Raw genomic sequence first — 24,269 nt, 5'->3', positions numbered from 1 at the left:
CATGACAAGACATAAAAAAATAGCCACGTTTGATGAACCCAGACAATTTTAGCAATTTCCTTACATATTTTTACAATCCTAATATTTCTTGCTAGCTTTCCAGTGAAGCGTCCTGCGAATAATAAGATTTTTATAGTTACTATTTGCAGATGAGATGGTAACTAACCATTGACTTCAGGTAGGGAACTAGATTGGATTCTCCAGACCTAGTGTAGTGTGGAAAAGTTTTAGGTAAGTCTGGAAAGTAAGAATGCTTTAAAAAATGTATGTCTTAATTGTTTGTTTTTGACAACGTGTGGTGACCGTTTTCTCACGTGCTGGAGACACTGACACACGCAGACCCATTCAAATGAATGGGTCTATGTACATGTCAGCGGTTTTTCCTGGACCGTGTGTCCGGGTGCAAAACCAGCTGACATGTCAGTTTTTGAGCGACAGCACAGATCACACGGACCCATACAAGTCAATGGGTCCGTGTAAATAAGTACAGCACCCGGATGGCATCCATGTGCCATCCATGTGCCATCTGTGTGCTTTTCAAAGGTCATAGGGTTAACATTGAAACAAATTGTTTCAATACAAGGACAGCATACAGACAGCACAAGGATCACACACGGATGGTACACACAGACACAAGGATAGCACATGGATGCCACCCGAATGTGACAAATTGACACAAGGACACGGATATCTCCGGTACCGTTTTTTCTGTACTGGAAATATCAGGACGTGTGAAACTGGCTTAAAGAGACTACCAGAGCATCGGTGCTGGAATTGCAGGGGATTTATCACTTCATGCAAAAATGTTGTTATATTCTCAGAAAACCCCATTAGTGTATGTTTGCATGCACTATTTTGGCTGTGGATTGTTCTGCTTTAAAACCAGACTGTTGGCAGTAAAAATGTTGTTCACCGTACAAACAGTTTTCATGTGTTTTTTTCTGTTTTTGCAGCCTTTTCACTTGCATTTTGTTTCCCTTTCATTTGAATAGAGAAAAAACTGCTTCAAAAACATTAAGGGTGTGTGCATACGCTGCGGATTTTGCTGCGGTTCCGCAGCGGTTTTGGCCGCTGCGGACCCGCAGCAGTTTCTGCTGCGGTGTACAGTACAATGATTCCCTATGGGAATCAAAAACCGCAATGCAGACGGTGCGGAATTTTCCGCGCGGATTATCTGCGGTTTTCAATCAGCAGAAAGAATTGACATGTCAATTCTTTCTGCGGATTCCCCTGCGGTTTGCCATCTCCTCCATTGAGGAGATGAAAAACAGCAAGGCAAAACCGCAGAGCAATCCGCAGGTAAAACCGCAGGTATTTTGACCTGCAGATTTACCTGCGGATTTTACAAAATCCACGCGGATGAATCTGCACCTAATCCGCAGCGTGTGCACACAGCCTAAAAGAATTGACTAGCTGTGGATGTAAAAAAAAAAAAAAAGAAAGTGTCTTCTGGTCTGTGTCTGTCTGTCTGGTGTATGTTTGGAATAGCATAGTACACTAGACTATTCCATACTGTAAAATAGTAGTTAAAGCATGGTTCACACTGCATTTCTGCCTAAATCACCTTAAAATAGGATTCAAACAAATCCCCGATGTGACCATAGACTTTATTGATACAACCAGAGTTCAAACCAATTCAGTTTGTAGTTTTTGTTCTGAAATTGACCCTCTGATTTTTTTTCTCTTAAAGTCTCAGTTTGCATTTTTTCTTCTGAAAAAGTCCACTTACTGTGGCTGCTGGTCACTTTCACAAAAAGAAATCACATATGGAGTGTATTTTATCCTGTCATTGCAGTCTATGGCTCCATAGGACATTTATTCAGATCCCACCGGACACACTGCAGTAGCACAGTGTGAACAGACCCCAATGTAAAATGCACACATTACTTACAAACTTTGCTTATAGTTGAATCATATTGGTGACATTAAAATTTCAAGGAGTTTGTATTCTCTCCATGTCTGCGTGGACTTCCTCTGGGTGTTCTGGTCTCCTACCACACTCCAAAGACATACTGAAAGGAATTTAGATTGTGAGTCCAATGGGGACAGCGATGACAATGTCTGTAAAGTGCTGTAGAGTTAATGGTGCTATATGAGTAAAATAAATAAATAATAAGAATAAGAAATTACAGTATTGTGTATATATAATGTATATATAATATATACAGTGTATATATACACAATGCCTTGCGAAAGTATTCAGCCCCCTGCAACTTTTCAACCTTTTCCCACATATCATTCTTCAAACATAAAGATACCAAATGTAAATTTTTGGTGAAGAATCAACAACAAGTGGGACACAATTGTGAATTCGAACGAAATTTATTTGTTATTTTAAATTTTTGTGGAAATTGAAAAACTGAAATGTTGGGCATGCAATATTCTTCAGCCCCCTTAACTTAATATTTTGTTGCGCCACCTTTGGCTGCGATTACAGCTGCAAGTCGCTTGGGGTATGTCTCTATCAGTTTTGTACATCGAGAGACTGAAATTCTTGCCCATTCTTCCTTGGCAAACAGCTCGAGCTCAGTGAGGTTTGATGGAGATCTTTTGTGAACAGCAGTTTTCAGCTTTTTCCACAGATTCTCGATTGGATTCAGGTCTGGACTTTGACTTGGCCATTCTAACACCTGGATACGTTTATTTGTGAACCATTCCATTGTAGATTTTGTTATATGTTGTTGATTCTTCACCAAAAATTAACATTTGGTATCTTTATGTTTGAAGCATGATATGTGGGAAAAGGTTGAAAAGTTCCAGGGGACCGAATACTTTCGCAAGACACTGTATATATATATATATATATATATATATATATATATATATTATTCTTCGACCTTTCCTCCCAAATTTTGGAGGAAGGTTGGGCGGGATGCGTCTTATCATCTTAGGGCTCATACTCACATGCGAGAAACTCGAACAAGTCTCGCACGTCAATACCCACCATTGCCACAGCCACTCGGATTAGAGCATTTAGCTGCATGTGTTTCTATGTAGCTGAGAGCTCCGGTCCGGAGTGCCAGTGGCAGTGCCGGGTATTAACGTACGAGACTCGTCCAAGTTTCTTGCATGTGAGTATAAGCCCTTATAGTCTGGATGTACCTTATTTTGGCTGTGGCTGAGGCTGTGGGGGGTGAGCGGTAGAGGAGCGGTTCATAGGAAGCAGGAGCCGGCGGCTGCTGCTAAGATGTGTTCCTGCTGTTAAAGAGAATGGATATTCGCTGCTCCCCACGCCCATAGTCCCTTCCACCTCTATGTACTGAAGCCGGCGCTGAGAGGTGGGAAGGACTATAGGAGTGGAGATCAGTGAATATTCATTTTTTTTAATATCAGGCACATTGTTAGCAAAAGCCGCCAGCTTCCTGCAGCGGCCGGGCGATCATGTATGCCCGCTAAAAAAGAGAATGAATATTCACTGCTCACCATGTCCATGACAGTGGAAAGCAGTGAATATTTATTCTCTTTAATAGCTGACGCACATGATCGCCCGGCCGCTGCAGGTAGCTGGCAAATGAGTGTACTGCTTCCTACACGCGATAGCACACTGGGACACAATTTATTTGTGGGTGCCAGGGCATGGGAAAGCACTACCACCCTGAGCACCTTACACATGCACACATATTTTAAATATGTTCTTGGAAAACGAATCAGAGATTCAGTGGAAATAAGCTCACAGAAATCCTTCTGTCTCTTCATATAACCCAAGACAAACTCAATGATTTTGAGCTCAAGGATCTGTTGGAGCCATGTCATAACTTCCAGTACTTTGTACTTTATGCTGAACATAGTTATTAATGGCATTGGCTTTGTGTGTGAATTAGTCTTTCTGAAGAACAAATTTGTAGGTAATAAGATGGGATACCATGATTATTCTGTCCCCGGGGCCTGTGGCTGCAAATATGGCTTTGTGAGATGCTGAATCCCTTCACCTTACTTACAATGGGCAACGGTCACAGATAGCTCAACTCAGCTGCCGGCACACATGTTATGAAGAATCCAGAAGAAACTTTGATTTCTTTAAGAATTCTTGTTGAATGCATACAAACAGCAGCAGGTAAAAAAAAGACTTTCTTCAGACAGGCTGAAAACACATGTGCTTCTAATGAAGCCAAGATGGAGAATGAGACACAGGGGGAACAAGAAAGAAGTGACATTACACGCAGAAGAGGGAGACTGGGAGACAGGAGGGACAAACTTGATGGAGAGGGAGGATTTCAGCTATGCAATGCACAGGAACACAGAGCAACAGTAAACAATAAGAGAGACTGCAATACAGCATGTAAAATGCACAGGACAGTCTGTAAAATGTCTCATTCATCGGACATAACACTCCCCATTTGAAATCTATAGATTTCATAATTTTTATGATGTCCTCTGGAGATGTCACTGTAGACCTTAAAAACAAAGGGAAAAAAAGCATGCAAGTAAATAACAACAGTTATAGTCAAATTGGCATGGTCCAATCTTCAGTTGGAGGCATGAAGTCCTCTACAGCGGAATACACCGAGTTCAAACGTAAACCCATCTTCAGATTAGGGAAGCCGCAATGTGCAAACACTTTCACCAACCCAATAATCCGCTGGAGAAAGTTCAAATGTTAAAATGTTCCAACACAGCCAGAGGTGTACAGTATATGGTGGTAGGCTCCCCACCGTGAGCTGTGTCAATAACCAAGACTTTCATGTGATGTCCTCCTTTGGTAAAAGTAGCACAAGCTCAGTGACTGGACGGAAGAAAATACGAGTTGAACCGCCTTTCGTAACCTTGACTTCTACCTTACGGATATTCCCGTCATCGCTTGGCGTAACCATAGTAATAAGACCCATTGGCCAGTCATGGCGATGAGCTTCTTTATCTTAAAGGAGGACAAGGTCTGCCAATTGTAGATTAGGTTTTGCAGTCTGCCATTTGTGACGGCTTTGAAGCAAGTGCAAGTATTTGGTTTTCCAGCAGTGCCAAAAGACATTGGACAAGTGTTGTACCTGTTTCCACTGACGTTTGTAAATGTCCCCATCCCCAAACTTCCCTTGAGGAAATGCGGCAGCTCCAACCTTCTGAGTAAGAAGTGTAGCAGGAGTAAGGATCATTGGTGCATCATGGTCCGATGTTACTGGTACCACTATACTGTCTATGTAGACGATAAATGAATCAATAGCAATGTCCATTTCGTCCTTTATAGCTTCAGCTAACTCCACTGCCAGAACGGCAGCACAAAGTTCGCGTCTTGGAACAGAGTGAGCAGGTTTCCGGGTTAGTTTTGACTTACCTAGGATGAATCCACAATGCACCTTGTTACCTTCTTCCAAAGTCTTCAGGTAGGCTGTGGCAGCTATAGCCTCTGTAGAAGCATCGGAGAAAATGTGGACTTATCTTCTGATGTGGCTGAAAGGGTGCCTGGGGAATAACAACATGGGACTTGTATTCAGGGGAATTTGTAGTTATATTCCGCGCTGCCGCAAGAAAGGATTCCAGGAGATAGATGTCAAAGATTCACAGTGGTTTATTCAACGTGTTTCGGGGGTCTCGTGCCCCCTTCGTCAGGAAATAACACACCAGGTATTTTCTTCGCTCACGTTAAAGCAATGAAACATTTGTTGAATGTCGGCCATTACTGCAACAGATTCTTGTCTGAAGCGAATCAGCACTCCTATAAGGCTGTTGTTTAGATGAGGCCCAGTGAGGAGCAGGCTATTTAGCGAGATGCCTTCATACTGAGCACTGGTGTCAAACACCACTCTAATTTGGTCGGGTTTGCGAGGATGGTATACACCAATGGATGGAAGATACCAGAATTCTTCACCTTCTTTTAGCGAGGGTGCGGGTTCTGTGTGACCTCTATCAAAGATATTTTGCATGAAGTCGACAAAATGTTTCTCCATCTCCGGCTTTCTCTTTAAGGTACGTTTTAGGGATGAAAACCTTGCCGTTGCTTGTTGCAGATTATTAGGTAGCCTTGTTCTTGGAGAACGAAAAGGTAAAGGTGCTACCCAGCTATTTGAATAATAATAATAATAAATTTTATTTCTATAGCTCCAACATATTCCGCAGCACTTTACATTTCAGAGGGGACTTGTACAGACAATATACATTACAGCATAACAATAATCACATAGATCATAACAGATGCCAAGAGGAATGAGGGCCCTGCTCGCAAGCTTACAATCTATGAGGAAAAAAGGGGAGACACGAAAGGTGGGTGGTAACAGTTGCCCTGATTGTATGGACCAGCCATAATGTTAAGTGTGTAACAGTACAGATGCAGAGGGCTAATGGATGCATAAAGCATGTGGGAACATGATGCGGGGAACCTGGTTATGGTAAAAAACTTTTGGCTGTGCCACATAGGGATAGTTAGGTTATTGTGTTGAGGCGGTAGGCCAGTCTGAATAAATGAGTTTTCAGGGCACGATTAAAATTGTGGGGATTGGGGACTAATCGTATTGACCTGGGAAGTGCATTCCAAAGAATTGGCGCAGCACGTGTATAGTCTTGAAGATGGGAGTGGGAGGTTCTGATTATTGAGGATGCTAACCTCAGGTCATCAGCAGAATGGAGGGTGTGGGTAGGATGGTATACTGAAACAAGGGGGGAGATTTAGGGTGGTGCTGAGCCATGAAGAGCTTTGTGGTTGAAGGTAATAAGTTTGTACTGGATTCTGGAGTGGATGGGTGGCCAGTGTAATGACTGGCACAAGGTAGAGGCATCGGTGTAACGATTGGCGAGGAATATGATCCTGGCAGCAGCATTCAAGACAGATTGGAGGGGGGGAGAGTTTGGTAAGAGGGAGACCGATTAGAAGGGAGTTGCAATAGTCGAGACGAGAATGAATAAGAGAAACGGTCAGAGTTTTTGCAGAGTCAAAAGTAAGAAAAGGTCGAATTCTAGAAATGTTTTTGAGGTGCAGATAACAAGAGGGAGCCAGTGATCGGATGTGGGGGACAAAGAAAAGCTCGGAGTCAAGTATGACCCAAGACAGCGGGCATGTTATCGTCTTGGGCGAATTCCTTTTCCATAATCTTTATAAATTCTTTGTCCTCCCTTGCAGGTGCTAGCTGGTTGTCTTCTCTTGTAGAGATAAACACTGTTGACCCGAGGTCATCATTACGGGACAGGAATATATTCGTGTTGTCAGAGGTTTCTTTCTTCCACATGTTGTCGCTTATCATCTCTTTCACCCAGTAATGATGTGGGCATGGTTGAAAGTAAGTGCTGCGACCATTCGGTAGGACGTGAGTCTTAAATGGGGAAATCCTCGTGGGTCTCTTCATCTTTTCTACACAGACATTGCCTATAATAACCCAGCCTAGGTCATGGCGTTGAGCAAATGGAGTGTCGTGTGGCCCGTTGTACCTTGTGAAGTCGCAGAATGTCTCTGCCAAGCAGGATCATGATGTTTGCGCTGTTGTTGAGAGCTGGTATCTTGCCTGCCAAAGTCTTTAGATGAGGGTGATGGAATACAGCCTCTGGAGTTGGAATTTCCTCTCTGTTGGATGGTAACTGGTTGCATTCGACCAGAGTGGGTAAGGGTATCTACACAATGTTCTCAAGAGAAGACACCATGAGTCCATTGGCTCTTCTCCCAGAGACCTCCGTAACACCGCTGCAGGTACCTAGGGTGTAGGGGTGTGAGTTTCCCTTTAAGTCAAACATGTCAATGAGTTCTGACCTTGCAAGTGATCGGTTGCTCTGATCGACCAGGATAACATACACCCTTGCGGTTTTCTCTGGTCGACCCTCGGGATACACATTCACCAGGCATATCTTCGCACACGACTTAATAGATGTTTTGCAGTCCTTAGCAAAGTGTTCAGTAGAAGTGCAGCGCCTGTAACATATCCCAAAGTTCTTCAGAAGCTCCTTGCGTTCCTGGAGTGGTTTCTTTCCGAAGCCGATGCACTTCTTTAAGGGGTGAGGTTTCTTGTGAATGGGACACATACGATTAGGATTCTCCACCTTCTCACCTTTGTCGCTCTTATCTTGTGATACTGTAGGTCTGGGAAGAACATCCGTCTAGTTGACGGACATTGGAGCTCGGCGGTTCCTGTAGTTAAGACGTGGACTGTCATGATTAGGAGATGAAACAGGGTCGCTGTGTTCTCCATAGGAAAAACTTGGATAGGTCTTACACTCTGCAATATTTTCGATGAACTCGCAGAAGTAGGAAAATGGAGGGAAGGAGACTTGGTTTTCCCTTTTGTATTTTGAGCCAAGCATGGCCCACTTATTTGGGATATTGGGCGGCAGCTTGGAAACTATTGGGTTTACCCATGAGCAGTGTCCAGGTAGCTGAGGCCAGACAGGTACGGGTCTGCTTTGGCCAGTTGAAGCTCTAACAGGAGGTCACTGAGCTCTTGGAACCTTGTACTGTCCTTATTAGATACCTTTGAAAAATCCTCTAGTCGCTTGAACAGGGCCTTTTCTATGGCCTCAGGACTGCCATAGCTTCTTTTTAGCCTCTTCCATGCAGAGGTGAGACCAGCAATGGGATTTCTGATGTGGACGAATTTAGGTCTCTTGACCCGATCCGTGGATTGTGGCCCAAGCCACCTGATTAGCAGGTCTAGCTCTTCAGCAGTGGTGATGCCAAGGTCACTGATTGTGGTTTTAAAGGTGCACTTCCAACCCCTGTAGTTCTCAGGTTTATCATCAAACTCTGTAAGACCGGTCTTAGTTAGATCACGCCGAATCATGTACCTTGCAAGGCCGGTCATATAAGCATTCTCCGATTTTGGAAGGACCGTTGCTGGCTGGATAGCATTGTTCCTACAGTCTGTGCTTTGACCTGGGAATGCAGGTACATATGGGGCAGCGTAGGCGTTCAGTCCATTTACTGGCTTAATGTGCTTTGTTTCTGCCACACATGGGACTGGAATTGTGTGACTGACCGGAGTGTGGTGACTTGCCTGCATATTGGCCTGCACGTATGTTTCTGTGTATAAGATATGGTGAGGTGCAGGTTTCCGGTACATTTCGGTGCACAGAGGAGGATCAGGATGCAAGGTTGGCAGTGTATTGTACTAACCTTGGGTGCGGGATGCGGGTAAACACTCTGTGTCCTGTTGTCTCAGGGGAGCATCTGTGCGGTCAGGAAGGATTGCAGGAGCAGGGGTATTGGCTTTGTACATAGTCTCTAGTACGCTTAAGAGGGTCTTCAGTATCAAAATCACTTAAACTGATGCTGTCTCTTTGGCTCCCACTGATGGCTTGTTCCAGGACCTTTAACCTTGTCATGGCTATGGCATGTTCACATTCCTTCTCTAGGGCCTCTATTCTGTGCACTGCTTCGGCTGCCTCTATTTTCATCTCAGTTTCCTTTTCAGCGAAGGGAGCTTGTATTTTAGTGGCCTCGGCTTCTACACGTGCTTTTACGAGCTGTTCGCTGAGCGTTGAAGATTTTGAGGAGCGTGACTTAGATGATCGCTTTGACTGTCTGGCTGAGCCAGAAATACAAGATGACATCTCGGCTATTAGCGTGACTCTTGCCTCTGGCTTGGCTTTTATATCGCGCACCATGCTTTCTCTCTCAGAGTTAAGTTTTTGGAAAGCTTGCAGCTCTTTGCAGGTAACTAAAGGATTAAATCTCTTTAACACTGATATATACTGATGTGCTATTTTTGCATAACGTTGATAATCTGAACACAGTTGTGCAAGGGTTCCCTCTGGTGGTCGTTGCAGAGAAGCAGGCTGAGACAGGCTGTCTATGTGACTCAGCAGTTTTTGCCATAGCTCTGCTGTAGCACAGAGAAGATCATGTATACTGGATTCTAGATTCTCCCTTATTTTCTATGTTGGCTTTGTGGGACGTCTAGCCTCTCACTAAACGGTGGATCGAGTTCTATGCACTCTTCCTCTAACAATAGGTCTGGCAGAGACCGTGTAGTCATTCCTTCAGCCATCCTGATTCACAGGGAGAAGGGGAGCTGTATAGTCTCTTATATTTCTTTAAGAATTCTTGTTGAATGCATACAAACAGCAGCAGGTAAATAAAGACTTGCTTCAGACAGGCTGAAAACACATGTGCTTCTAATGAAGCCAAAATGGAGAATGAGACACAGGGGGAAGAAGAAGGAAATGACATCACACCCAGAAGAGGGAGACAGGGAGACAGGAGGGACATACCTGGAGAGGGAGGATTTCAGCTATGCAAAACACAGGAACACATAGCAACAGTAAACAATATGAGAGACTGCAATACAGCATGTAAAATGCACAGGACAGTCTGTAAAATGTCTCATTCATGGGACATAGCAATGATGCATAAGTATCTCCCTGCATTTCTAAGCATTGAGGACACCATTAATCTGACCAAGTCCCCAACTCAGTTTGCTGAAATGCAACCCTAAATTTGCAAGTAACCTCCACTATGCTTTACTATTACCTGCAGACACTTTTTATTGTACTAGCCTCCAGTTTTTTGGTGAAAAAGCATTCCTCTGCTAGAACCAAATACTTCAAATTTTGACTCCTTTGTCCAAAGCACTAGCTGCCATTTTTCTGCTTTCCAGTTCCTATGTTTTTGTGCATAGTTGAGGTGCCTGGCATTTTCACATTTTCCATGTTAATGGTATGGTTTTTGTGAACAATTCTTCCATGAAGAACACATCTGGCAAGATTTCTTCAAACAGTAGATGGGTTTTTTGGTTGCTGACAGTTCTGTGTTGATGGCACTGTTGGACATCTTCTGATTTTGAAAGGAAGAAAATATGATGTTTCTTGGATGACCATTGCATCTACGGTCCTCCATGTTTACTTTTGGTGCTCCTTTAAAAGACCTTTAGCAGCGCAGTTTGAAACTCCAGTGTGCTTTGAAATCTTTGCCTGGGAGAGACATTACTGATGCAATATAACTATCTTGCATTTAGTTGCTGTGCTTAGCTTTGCGATGATGCATGACCTGTGGCATGAAACTATCTTCCACAACCTCACCTTTGTAGCACTGTTTGGCTGTTCCTCACCATGTTTTAAGCAACCTACACAGCTGTTTGTTTCAGTTATTATCTGTGCTTCAACCTACATTATGAAAGTAATGATCATTAGCACATGGTTGGTATAATGGGTTATTCATACACTTGACTATAATACAAAATTCACAACTTGGTGCACGTGTACCTAGACGAGTTGATGGTGTTTTGAGAGCAAAAGGGTGGTCACACCAAATATTAATTTGATTTAGATTTATTTTTTATTCACTCATTTTGCATTTTGTGAACTGATAAAAATGGAACATTTTCTTCTATATTCTTAGTTTGCAACATTTTTTCCACACCTGCCTAAAACCTTTGTACTGTATACAACATTTATGTTACTGACAATGTTTGCATTAAGGCATTAGTTTTGTAACTGCTGAATGGATATTTACCATATATGCAATATATCAACCTGTTGATGACAGAACACTGGGGAATATTTGTCATTGCACCCGTATCAGATTTTATTGCACAACCACATTTAAAAGAATGGCATTCATGCTGACCACATCATTTATCATGTTGTGAACTACTTTTTCTGACGGTATTGACGTTTTATAAAAAGAGTCCATTTCATCAACATTGCATGAAAAGTAACTTATGCCCCAAAAGAAAAATGTAGGGACACCTTGCCATGTTCTTTCAAAATGGCTTTAAATTTGTAGATTTGCTTTACAATATTCATTTTGCCTTCTATTTTATTTCTTCTATTTTTTTAATCTTTATTGTTTTTGTTACATTATCAACATGCATGAACCAGAAAGGTGTACTGAAAACTAATACTTATTGGACTGACTTGTGGCAATGGTGGGTCACCAAATTGTTTTTTACTGTGAGACCGTGATCCTATGTGTGAGAATGCTGTATGTTTTCCTATGTATTTTTTTATTCAGGTGTGCACCAAAATATTCAATGTCACTATGCCCTGATTACTTGTTTTTGGCTGCATTTTACCTTGTCTTTTTAATTTTTGGTTCACATTGGATGCAGAATTTTTGAATGTGTTTATGCTATGTGATTTGAAGATCTATGATGTGAGCTAATGGAGCACAACCCCATCCTTTATTAGAGTCAAATGAAAGGTGTCATTTTTTGGGGGAGGATAATTATAATAAAAGTTACCACACAGTGAAATCCCAGCACAGAAAGGTAACAGGGGTAATCAGTGATGCTCAAATTGTGAATTTTTTGATCTAGCCTTACGATAAACAGATACTATTTGATGTTTTGTCCTACTTAATGGTCTTTTCAGTGGCTATCTCATTGACATACAATAATACAAGTTACATAAGTGAAGATCTAAAATTGGGACCGGTGAGAGATAGGATCAATACCAAGTGCACAAATTCAAATTTGCTAGCTACCATGGTCTTTTTCCCTTGCACACGTCTATTAAAATTGTGTTGCCGACTTGTTTTCAATCATTGTAAAATGGAAGACACAACATCATCTGATTGTATGGAGATGAAAAGATAAGTTTATTATTCTGCTTATCACATTTTATTACTGACATGGTATTAGTGATACTTAAGAAATGTTTTAAATTCTGGATAATCCGAAAGCCTAAAATATTGCATGACTTTTCCAACAGAATTCAATATGTTCCCCGTTTAACATACGTTCACATTTTATTCCACATAGAGCATGAATATTTTCCTAAGGTAAAGTTAGAAAACAGGGGGTTAAACCTTAAACTTGCAGAATAAATGATTAGGAGAAATATTAGAAAGTATCATTCACTGGACCCTTGGAACATGTTTCCAGCAGATGTGAGTATTCTACTAACCTACAGTATAAAGGGCAATAGTTGCCTGCATGAAAATTGGCACATAGCGAGATATCAGTGAGGTGAACTTCTGGGATATTTCCAGGGAACTGCTCGGAGCAGTTTAATAATGCAAGGTTATATTTTCCAGGTTTTCTTATAACATTGGCCAAAGAAACTAAAGAATGACTCAAAAGTTGGAAGTTACCAATATATTTTAAATGTGTAAACCGTGACAAAATGCATAGCCCCATGTATAATCTCACCATCATAATAATAAGAGTAATAGTAGTAGCACCAGATTAGGTTCTGGATGATCCAAGTTGTTCATTGTACTTGGTAATAGATGAATTAAGTAAAGTACTAGTTAAAAGGTTTCATTGCTCAGGTCATTCTTCCATCTACTGCAGTAAAGATGTGTTCGCACCACTGTATTCATACTTTTTGAAAGGTATTATTTTCTTTATTTTTTTGCAAACTTTTTCAGCCAAACAGGATACAAATATATAATGCAGACTCCTTTTTTGTACTTTTAAAGAGCAGAATTCAACATATCCTAATAGAAACTAGTACATCAATGGAGCCCAGATTTGTCATATTTTCTAGATGCATACAGTTATCCGTAAAGCTGGATTTAACAAAGACATGCCACTGTACAAAATTATCCTTTTTTTTTTATTTAACAGCCCGTCAACTACACCATGTTCAAAAAAGATATCACGGTTCAGAAATGCTATCTACACACTTAACAAAGCCAAAGTCATTGAACAGGTCAAGTTAGTTGCTGAGTTATAGTTTTCTGCGTCAAGACATTTTGCTACATTGTGATATTATTGTCAATGATTTATCTCTTATTTTATAACTGCAATTTTCTTTGTATACAGATTGTCACAGTAAATTGTGCTCGGCTTATTAAGGCAGACCATCATGCTACAAATGGTGTGGTCCACGTCATCGATAAAGTCATCACAGCAGTCACAAATAACCTTGATCAAGTGGTTGAAACTGAAGAAAGTCTGGAAACTTTGAGGGTATGTTCATCATTACTGTGCATTTTCAGTTATATTTCGTAAAACCACATTTGTAGCTTCTTTCCTTACAACAGTACCCTACAATTACCAAAAAGGACAATTATAAGTTGTCATAGCAGAAATTTCTTTAGTTGTGGTGATACCGTCTTGAGGTTTTTGAATAGTCTGACCAGACTACAGTTATTTTAATGAATGGCCACTTCATAGATAATCATTAGGTTGTGGTGGCTTACCGTGAGAACTGCTTAGAATTGCATGAATGAAAAAGCTAAGTCTGGCTTTTACAATTGCACTGGACTGTAGAAAATATGTTAAAACATCTCATTGTACAGTCTGTTTCCTGATGTATGCATTAGAATATAAAACTATGAAACACTATAACTCCCACTTCTGTACATATAGCTAATCTCAATATAACAGTAACTGCTTATGTGCTCATTGCTCAAGAATAGAGAGAAGCTGATTGATCAACAGAGGATAGAATTTGAGTTGACTTTCCTAAAATCCTTGGTTTCATGCAAATTTGTAAATTTTAAAATTTTATTCTAAAAACCTCTTGTCCCGCACCATTTCAACACTGCTGGAGCATTAGAGAGAATGGAAACTTCATTTTGCATTGCTGCGTGGGTGGACTACCCCAAAATGCCTTGCACATATGACATCTTACAAATTGTCATAGCTTGTATGTTGGTGGTCAATATCTGGGCCATTAATGATTAGTAGATCCCAGTGGAGCACCATTTGCATGGCGTTTTCCAGTCTCTCTTTTCTGTAAAAAAGAAAAAGAGTGAAAACTATTATGGTCATTGGGGTTCTCTCTCTCGCCTGTAAAATATAGCCTCTTATGGTGAGCAAAGTCCTCTCTCTCCTCTCTACAACATGTATTTTACAAGCAATTACAAGTTTTTCAGTATTTAGATTCGTGTGAATGTCTCCACCACAAATTGAGTTTTGAGTGAAAATTTAATGAATGCAAATTTCAAAAGATCTGCTCATATTTACTCAAGGAAATAAAAACTGGTATGAGTATGCTTATATATGACTCAATCTAGAGTAAAATAGTTGTTTTTACAATTGAAGATGATCTGCAATGCAAAGGAGACTGTTTGATCCATAGTCTTTGGATCCTCCTTACTTTCAGAGTTTATACTGGTGAGGAACTTGTATATCTCCTAACGACATTCCTGATATATTGAGGAGTCTAAAGTGCTCAAGAGCAGAACCCTGAGGTCTGTTCACTGCCTGACCAACCATAATCCCTGGCAAAGCAGATTGTGTTCTCCAAAAAAGTTGGATGAATGCTGATCAGCAGGAGATGCCATTGTTTGTGGCGTCACAACTAGTGAGGAGCATTTTATCCAGTACATAGTTGGCTAAATGCCACCTGCTGGGACCCTGCAGACAGTGTCATTATATGTTCCAAGTGGAACTTTGCGAGTCAAAACACGAAATTACAAATTCAGCAGTAAATCAAATAATTTCATTAAGCTTGTTATACAAGAGAAGCCCCTATAAGGGGAATCATTTTGCATCACAGATCGTCTTGAATGTTAAGATCCAGTTAAAAATAAGTGCACGCATACAATATGCAGAATCTTAAAATATCTCAAAATTATGCAGGAGCCTCACCTTAATGTGATCATGTATAATGAATAGTGTTTGTGTAGTCGATAGTAGACCAACACTCAAGGACATTATAAAATCAAGATCTCCATTATTTATTTATCCAACATGATCCAACAGACAAGATAAAATCAAAGGCAACACTGAGATTCAAGTGGGAAACCCCTTTTACTCATGGCTCATGATGCTTTGGGCTGATTCCTTTAATTTAATCCTGTTTGTTTGTTGTCTAACATGACACATAACAAAGAAGATAATGATTTCCTGATGTCATCGAATGCTGGTCTATGATTAAAATCTCTCCATACATTTACCCCGGGAAGCCATACCTGCTGTTCTTGTAACGCGCACTGAGGCTACTTAATGGAGGGTGTGGAGTCACTTATTGAGGAGGGGTTTAATGGGTAAGGTTTCACGTTCTGGAGAGTGACATATCTGACATGTCAGTGTAAGGAGACTTATAGGATATACAATGCTCCTCTGGTGAAATTAAATATGCCTCTTCAGAGAGAACGAGGACTAGAACTCTAGTACCACCTATTAGAAGCAGCAATCCTAAAAGTAAATATAGGCGCCTCTCTGAGCCTTGGCATATGACTTAGGATAAAAGCCAAAGCAGAATCTCTGTTTACACCCAAAACATATCTCTTCCTTTGCACTTAGAGGCAACATCCCACAACATAAATCAGCAAGCAGAAATTTTGCTTTTCCTTTTATCCTAAGTCATATGGCAAGATTCGTTAAAGAGCTGACATTGACTTTTAGGATTGCTACTTTCAATAGATGGCATCGGCATTCAAGTCCTTTTTCTCTCTGAAGAAGCAATTTGCATGTTATATAAAAGGGGTGAGCTGACTTTCTAATTTCGCAATGAGCACAATAACACTAGGTACAGTATTTTCTCCTGGAAATTTAAGTAAAAGTTTCTACTCAATTGTTTTACATTTAATTACATTTCCAGACGGCTGTGGCCGCTGCAGGTCTTGAAACCCTGCTGCAGTCAGAAGATAAACAGTACACTCTTCTTGCTCCCACCAATGAAGCCTTTGAGAAAGTTCCAAAGGAAACTTTGACCAGAATCCTTGGTGATCCAGAAGCACTTAAAGGCAAGATAGCCATGTAGCACCTGTTATATTTGTCATGCAATAAGCTCTATATTTTTTTCAAAAGTGTAGATCAATAAAAGTCTGCTTTAATGTTTTACAAGGGTTTTCTACATAGCTAAAATGATATATTAGCAAAGGGAAGATTTATATACTTAAATACTATTTCATAAAGCTCCTTAGCCAAAGCTGGAGAGCCGTATCTTACTCTTAAGGTCCTCTTGGTCATCCAAACCAAAGTTTGCACAAAGAACTCCCGATTGTACACCAACAGATATTTGGGAAAAGCAGGATCTATCATTTAGAATTTTGACAAGTTGATCCTTTTGTTCTTGCTTAGGCGATGTGCCCATGATCTGGAAGTAGCAGCTGTTTTGACGCAGCGTATCTTCGCTGCGTCTAAAATGCTGCGTTTAATTGAACGTATCTAAGTCCGCATGTGTTCACTGAACGATGCTGATTTACTGCATTCAATATCTTCTATTGCTAAAATTTCTGTTGCGAAGACAAGCTCTGCAAGAGAAATTGACATGCTACGGTCCTGATAGACGCGCCGCATGTCAGTGTCCAATGGGAGAGTCTCCTAAAGTGCCTAAACTGTAGAAACCCCCCCACAACTGACCCAATTTTGGAAACTACACCTCTCAAGTATTTTATCCATAGGTATATGGGTCCTTCCCTGGAGGAAGATCTGGCTAGTCCCGTGTTTGAGACTCTTAAATGAGGCTCCACGGACTTTATTTGCATATCCATAGGTATAGTGAGCATTTTGAACCCACAGGTGTGACAAAGAATTTGTTTAAATTATTTTGTTATATTGAAAAAGTTCATTTTTTCACAAAAAACTTGCTCTAGCTCCAAATTTTGTCACTTTTGCAAGAGGCAACACCAAAAAATGGACCCCACAATTTGTTACCCACTTTCTTATAAGCCCAGCAATACCCCATATATAGTCAAAAAGTTCTGTATGAAGAAATGGCAAGATCTATATTTAGATTTTGGAACAAAATATGGCTGAAAATGGTAGGCACCAAGTCCCATTTGCAGGGCCTCTAAGGTGCCTAAACAGCAGAAAGCCACCACAACTGACACCATTTTGTAAACTACTCCCCTCTGTCATGATCCAAGTTGGGGTTTGCTTCTTGCATTTCTTTCCCTGGCCTGGTCATGGAGGGGTTAACTTTTCCTGCTTTTCCTGCTTCTCTTTGGTTCTTGGGTGGCTATTTATTGGTGCTATTTTTGGTAGCCTTTGTCAGTGATAGTTCTGATCCTTGGCTTGAGCAGCTGATCCGTATACCCTAGTGATCGTTCTGCCTCTGACTTACCGTGTGTGTGTCTGACCTGTTTCCTATGCCTGACTTGGTGTATGTTTGGTGACTTCCCTACAGTGTACGACTCAGCTTGAACTCTGAACTCCGCCTCCAGTTTCTCTGTCTTGGGTGGTACCTTCCACACCCGGCTTTTTGACCCACTGGCTTGTACCTTGACTCCTCTTTCCGTCTCATGTTTTGGTCACCGCACTCCCGTTTGGCTCGTCTCTGACTTCATACATTTCTGTGACCACTGATACTTCATCTTTCCGGGCGGAGGCTGTGCACAACTGCTCTGCAGTTGCATTACATTATCACTGACCCACTACATTTTAAAGGGGATTCCGCACTTTTTTTTTCCCCTCTGGTATGGCTCTGCTCCGAATTTTGGTGGAACAAGAGGCCAAAATTACTCAGATGACACAGGAGTTATCTGTGGAGCACAGGGCCTTGGTTAATTCTCAGAACCAGGTGCAGAGGGAGATGACTGAGACATTTACGTTAACCCGGGGGACCTCCTCTGTCATTAAGTCTGGTGAGGTGACTGACATGTCTCTGCACTCTCCTGAACGTTCGGTGAAACTCCCTGATACCCTCTCTGGTGACGACAAGTTCTGCTCATTCAGGGAGGGTTGCAAATTATTATACCCCATGAGGCGAACAGACGAGCAGCGGATACTGCATCCAGCCCGGTATGCCCTAACACTTCACATATTTGGTAAGCATATATACAGGGGTTTCCCCCGTTAGTGCTTCTTATTTGCAAATATACCTCCATGGTCCTTACCGCTCAGTATACTCTCTCTACAGCCTCATATGGGCCTGAATTTTTCAGCGTGACACAGATATAGCATTAACAGGTATTAACCCTTAATTTAACTTCACACTGCGTGCAATTCTTTGTGGTTCTCATACATGTATTATTAATAGGCACACAGACTTATTACTCCATGAAGTCTGACTCCATGCTCAGTGCTCACAATACCCTCCGATATACCAGGTATTAATTTTCTTATGGTCACACTCCCATTAATACACACTCCCATTATTGTGCACTATATACTCACCTGCTCTACGGTTTTCCAAACACAGCACAAATCGTCCTAGGGACAGCTGGAGAGTATAATATTTACCTGCACTATGTCTTTAAAACAGGTACAACTAATGTAACACCTCTTTTCATGTTTTGGTCGTCACTTTATCTACTATGGTGTTCTTGAACCACCTCATTCTATTTATTATAGGAGTCCATACCACTCTTTCTTCTATATTCCAATAGCAGTCGGGTAGGTTATTCCTTGCCTGTTTATTTATCCTTTTGTCTCTGTCCCCTCTCACCTGGTCCTCCTGATGCATTATTACAGTATAATATGAGATTTATCAATGTATTTTTCTGATGCATTAGACTGCACGTCTAGACACAATTATTGTAAATATTTATTGGATATTACTGTATTAATCATGAGGACTTGTTATGACTTTTTTCTTCTTGTATCTGTATTGTATTAACTACAGCAGACTGACAAAGGCCGGTTGTAGGCCGAAACGTCTCTGAGACTGCATAAAAATAAAATAAAACTTCATCTTTAAAGGATCATTCAGTTGAGTGCCAAGTTACCTTATTACTATCCGATAATAATGACATATTCAATATGATTACCTAATGCTATAAATACTGTGCAATACCTTTGGGTTCAGAATCATCACTATACCCCTGGATAAAATCCACCTTTTGGTGTTGCCTCTTGCAAAAGTGAGACATTTGGGGCTAAAGCAAAATTTTTGTGAAAAAGTGAACTTTTTCAATATGACGACCTGTTATCAAATTCTGTGTTGGAACTGTGGGATGAAAATGTTCACTACACCCCTGGATAAAAACCTTGAGGGGTGAAGTTTTCAAAATGGTGTCAGTTTTTTTTTTTACTGTTTAGGAACCTTAGTGGCCCTGCAAATGGGACATGATGCCACCATCTTTTAGCCAAATTATTGCCATGCTCATAAGAATGTGGGTAACAAAATGTGTGGTCCACGTTTTGGTGTTACCTCTTGCAAAAGTGAGAAATTTGGGGCTAAAGGAAGGTTTTTGTGAGAAACTTTTTCAATATAAACTTTATCAATATGGCAACAAAATGCTCACTATATTTCTGGGGAGGTATACTGAGAGCTATACTATTTGGTGTTACCTCTTGCAGAAGTAAGAAATGTGGGGCTAAAGCAAGATTTTAGAGGTAAAATTTAAATGTATTTTTCTTCATTCCACTTTGCATTGATTCCTGTATAGCAACTGAAGGGTTAAAGATTTCTCAACAACAGTTTTGAAGTATTTGACGGATGCAGTTGTTAAAATGATATCTTTTTTTGGAAGTTCCCAATATATAGACCCCTCAAAGTCCATTTACATCTAATTCCTTAAAGAAATTTTTTTGTAAATTAGTTTCTAAAGGTTTAAGGTTTCCAATGTCTTAATGAAAAACAATTATGCTTCAACAATTATGCAGATTTTAATAGATATATGAAACATGTTATTTGTTAATTATTTTATGTAGTATAACTGATTTAAGGGCATAAAAATTAAAAGTTTGAAAATTGCTAAATTTTCAAAATGTTTGTCAAATTTTCATAAATATACCCAAATCATATTAACCAAAATTTAGCACAAGCATCAAGTACAATATGTTATGAAAAAAACAGTTTTACAATCACTGGGATCTGTTAACGCGTTATTACCACCTAAAGTGATATTGGTTATATTTCTAAAATTTGGCCTGGTCATTAAGGTCGTATTAGCACCGTCGCTAATGGGTTAATAAGAAACGTATTACCTCACTCATTTGCTTTTTTGTAAATTAAGTTGGTAAGTGAGCAAGTGATCAAGACAATATTATATTCCTGATAAGTAGAATTGCATTGTATTATGATCAATTTTTATTAGTGACATAAAATATATATGAGCTATACAAGAATATTCCGCAATTCACAAGCTACCTCGTTTTCACCTGTGGTCTGCTATTACCTTTCTCAAATTACTTAGATACTTTGTGTCTTAACTGTAACACTAGAGGACATGTATGTTACAGAAATACAGACTATCCTCTAACCTTTACTGTTATACATGTATCGCAGCCTCCTGAAAACTAGAGCTTTGGTTAATTCCATCAACACCACCAACATAGTTTAATAGTTATGAATGAACTTTTTTATGAACTTTATTTTTAACTGGATTATTGAAGAACTTTTCTTTATATTTTTCTAGATCTGTTACATCACCACCTCCTACACTCTGCTCAGTGCTCTGAAGCAATCATTGCCGGATCTTCCATAGAAACCATTGAGGGAACTCCACTTGAAGTTGGCTGTCTTGGTGATGAGCTCACACTTAATGGAAAAGCAATCATTTCTAATAAGGATATTTTGGCTACTAATGGGGTTGTTCACTTCATTGATGAATTGTTGATTCCAGATTCAGGTATAGTCAATTCTATAGTAATTCGATATTATATATTCACATCTAGGATTTAACACATAGTGTGAGGATTTCTTCATCCTTGCCCATGTATCTATATCAATACATTATCCGACATTGCAAGTGTTATTACTGAATAATTACTCTAGCCTTCCGCTCTACTCTGCTTTTAATTTCTTTTAGCCTTTGATCAGGTCTGTTTGGGCCTCAATGATTGTCTATATTTTCTTAGTCTTCTACATCACTGTGTTTCAGAGGTCTTAAATTATGTTGGAAAAATTGTATTTATTCAGCACAGCTGGGGGATTGATATAAGTTACGTGTAATGTATATAATCTTTATTTGTATTGCTTATGTAGTAAAAAAGTGATTTTTTTTTTTTAATTCCATTCATGTTTTACATTTAATTACTTATAAAATCCTTATTAAATTCTTTCAGGGTATTGTAGATACAAGAAAATGTATTTTAAAGCAAAACCACATTTTTTAATTTAGTTTTTGTTTAAGATATGTTTTTCTAGATCTATTTTCCATTTTATTTTTTAAGTTTTTTGGTGATTGTGTTGCCTAAAAAAAATAGCAATTTTATTTTGCAGCCAAAACATTATCTGAATTGGGCAAAGACTCCGTTGCTTCTACGGCTATTGAACTCTTCCAACAAGCTGGACTTAACGCTCATCTTGCTGTGAATGAACGAGTGACTGTCATAGCCCCACACAACAATGCATTTAAAGGTTTGTTTCTTTTGTGTCCCACGTTTTACATTGTACAGTTTCATGCAGCAACTGAAATAATCAATGTTTTTTGATTAGTTGTAGCAATTTAAAACGTTTTACATAAATTCATTAGCTAGGAGATCTACTAAATGCTCAGAAAGGTTGTTCTAGGACAATACCTTATTAGGGTTTGCGTATCGCACCAAATATAAATTATGAGAAGGTGTGATCGCAACCCGGGGTCCACCATGCGGGGATGGAAAAACCGCAGCTAGAAAACAATGATGGAGCGTAGTAGTGAATAAGCACCGTAAACACACCAAGTTAAACGCAACTCGGTGTGAACAGAGTGCAAAGCGCCTGACTCTGTTACTCCACAAAGCAGTACAACAACTGAGAGCACTCTAAGCTATGCCCTGTTAGACTTCAGAAGAGCAGAGTGGAAATTACACTAGTGGGGTCCTTATAGCCCTCCCCCCACTACGCTGGTGATTGAACTTGCTCTACTACACGGTGGCTTTTGATCCCGCACCTGAGGGCGCCTGGTGCAGATGCTAAGTTAAAGTGGGAGTTCCCACCCTACACTGCCTGTCTAGAAACACACTCGTAGAGCTATTAGCAGCACACGTGCATACAGGGTGGTAACTGACCCATCAACACACACAGCAAATATGAATGATCTTAGTGCACCGATGGGCATGCCAAAGATCCTTTTATAGACTGTGCCAATCAGACAGGACTTTGCTCGCTGGCCAATCCAGAGCTGGCACAGGACCTGAACAGCTGACGACCGACCACCAATGAGAGGTCGCCACCTCACAAGCATGCTCAGTAGAGCGAATCCTGGACTTATTCTCAGGAATGACTGCCTGCCGCTGTCTATTGTTAGTTACCATAGCTGAACCTGGAGATGCAGCAGTAACCATGCACACAGCCTGAGTCTGAGCAAGACACCGAGAATGATGTCTTTGCTGAGCAGCATCCACTGCGGTCGAGATTGAATGGGAGACCGCGGGAGAAGATAAGGCTTGGGATCCATCCTGTGACGAGGGAGAATCCTGGTGCCTAACATACCTTTTTTCAAATTTGATGAAGGACTCATTGCATAGAATTTTTTTGACTTTACAAAATATTTTTTTCTTTCTAAAAAGAGGTGTTAATTTTGCATCACACATCTTAGCCTATGGTGAGCCAAGAAGAAAGTCAAGAAGGACATGTGTTCTTCGAGTGGCTGTCATGTGCAGGGCAAATATGTAGTTTCCACAGTTGTTATAACAGTGGGGTTTGAGCAACCAGTTACTATCTGATCACTTGGGTGACGCTAGCTGGAGATGACTGGACATTTAACCAAACTCTGTGCAAAAGAATCCAAATCATGGAATTGTTAAACTTCTTTTTCAGTTTTATGAATCCAGTCTATATTCTATACATGAAGAATAATCTAGTTGTTAGCAGGAATCCAAGCTCTTAAATGTTCAGATATCACCATCACAACAGCGGTCCAAATAATACCATGGGGTATCCAATAGGTCTACTAAGCAGCATCAATATAACCTAGCTATAAAGTTCCTAAATCGTGCCAACTACTTTTCTAGGGGCTTCACTCCTTCTGACAGAAAATACTTTTTAATACCTTCTCTTATTAGCATCTAGTCTTGACTTTAACTAAAATCATTACTTTGCTAAAATGATTTGTTCCTCATGTAACATTTTTCTTTTATTCATCAGGAACTCCCGTCATCGACAGAGACATGAAAAAATTGCTTCAGAATCACATTGTGAAAGAACAACTGTCTTCCAAATATCTTTACCACGGGCAAGTTTTAGAGACAGTTGGTGGAAAAAAACTTCGCGTCTTTGTATACCGCAATGTAAGTCTTCTGCTTCTATCTGTATTACCGTAGAAGTTCTATCTGTTCAGTTTATTAAATGTGCTGATTCCAGACAACTTTCTGTAACAATTGTGGCAACACTTCTATGTGACAATCTTCATTTTTTCACAAAGGGGCTACTTTGTTCTATATGGTAAACAGCAAATCTTGAACTAGGCAGATAACACATGTGATAATCAGGATAGATAAACCAGATGCTACATCATTATATACACATATATCTGCCACACACACATATTTTGGCACCATTTGGAAAAAAAAAACAATCAGAAAAAACCCGAGCTCTAGTCGTAAATATTCACGTAGATTAACACACGTGGATGTATTGAAATGAAATGTCCCTGTGCTGAGATCTAATATATAAAGCTCAAGTGTGTGTATGAATGTATGTATGTGGGT

The 24,269-nt window shown here is 40.1% G+C and overlaps 1 protein-coding gene across 1 annotated transcript in view; it reads left to right on the top strand.

Annotated features, from left to right (window-relative positions):
• Window positions 1-24,269, top strand: part of TGFBI (transforming growth factor beta induced) — a 172,959-nt gene that overhangs the window by 74,283 nt on the left and 74,407 nt on the right. The window contains exons 6-10 of the mRNA XM_073571608.1: window positions 13,617-13,763; window positions 16,348-16,492; window positions 21,053-21,265; window positions 21,859-21,996; window positions 23,707-23,849. Of these exons, the coding sequence (XP_073427709.1) occupies window positions 13,617-13,763; window positions 16,348-16,492; window positions 21,053-21,265; window positions 21,859-21,996; window positions 23,707-23,849 (786 nt within the window). The remainder of the gene's footprint in view (window positions 1-13,616; window positions 13,764-16,347; window positions 16,493-21,052; window positions 21,266-21,858; window positions 21,997-23,706; window positions 23,850-24,269) is intronic.

This window comes from Dendrobates tinctorius, unplaced genomic scaffold, assembly GCF_039654945.1.
Source record: "Dendrobates tinctorius isolate UK_male_01 unplaced genomic scaffold, ASM3965494v1 ptg000001l, whole genome shotgun sequence".
Taxonomy (NCBI): Eukaryota; Metazoa; Chordata; class Amphibia; order Anura; family Dendrobatidae; genus Dendrobates; species Dendrobates tinctorius.
The sequence above is the reverse complement of the archived record's forward strand: the minus strand, read 5'-3'. Positions and strand labels throughout refer to the sequence as shown.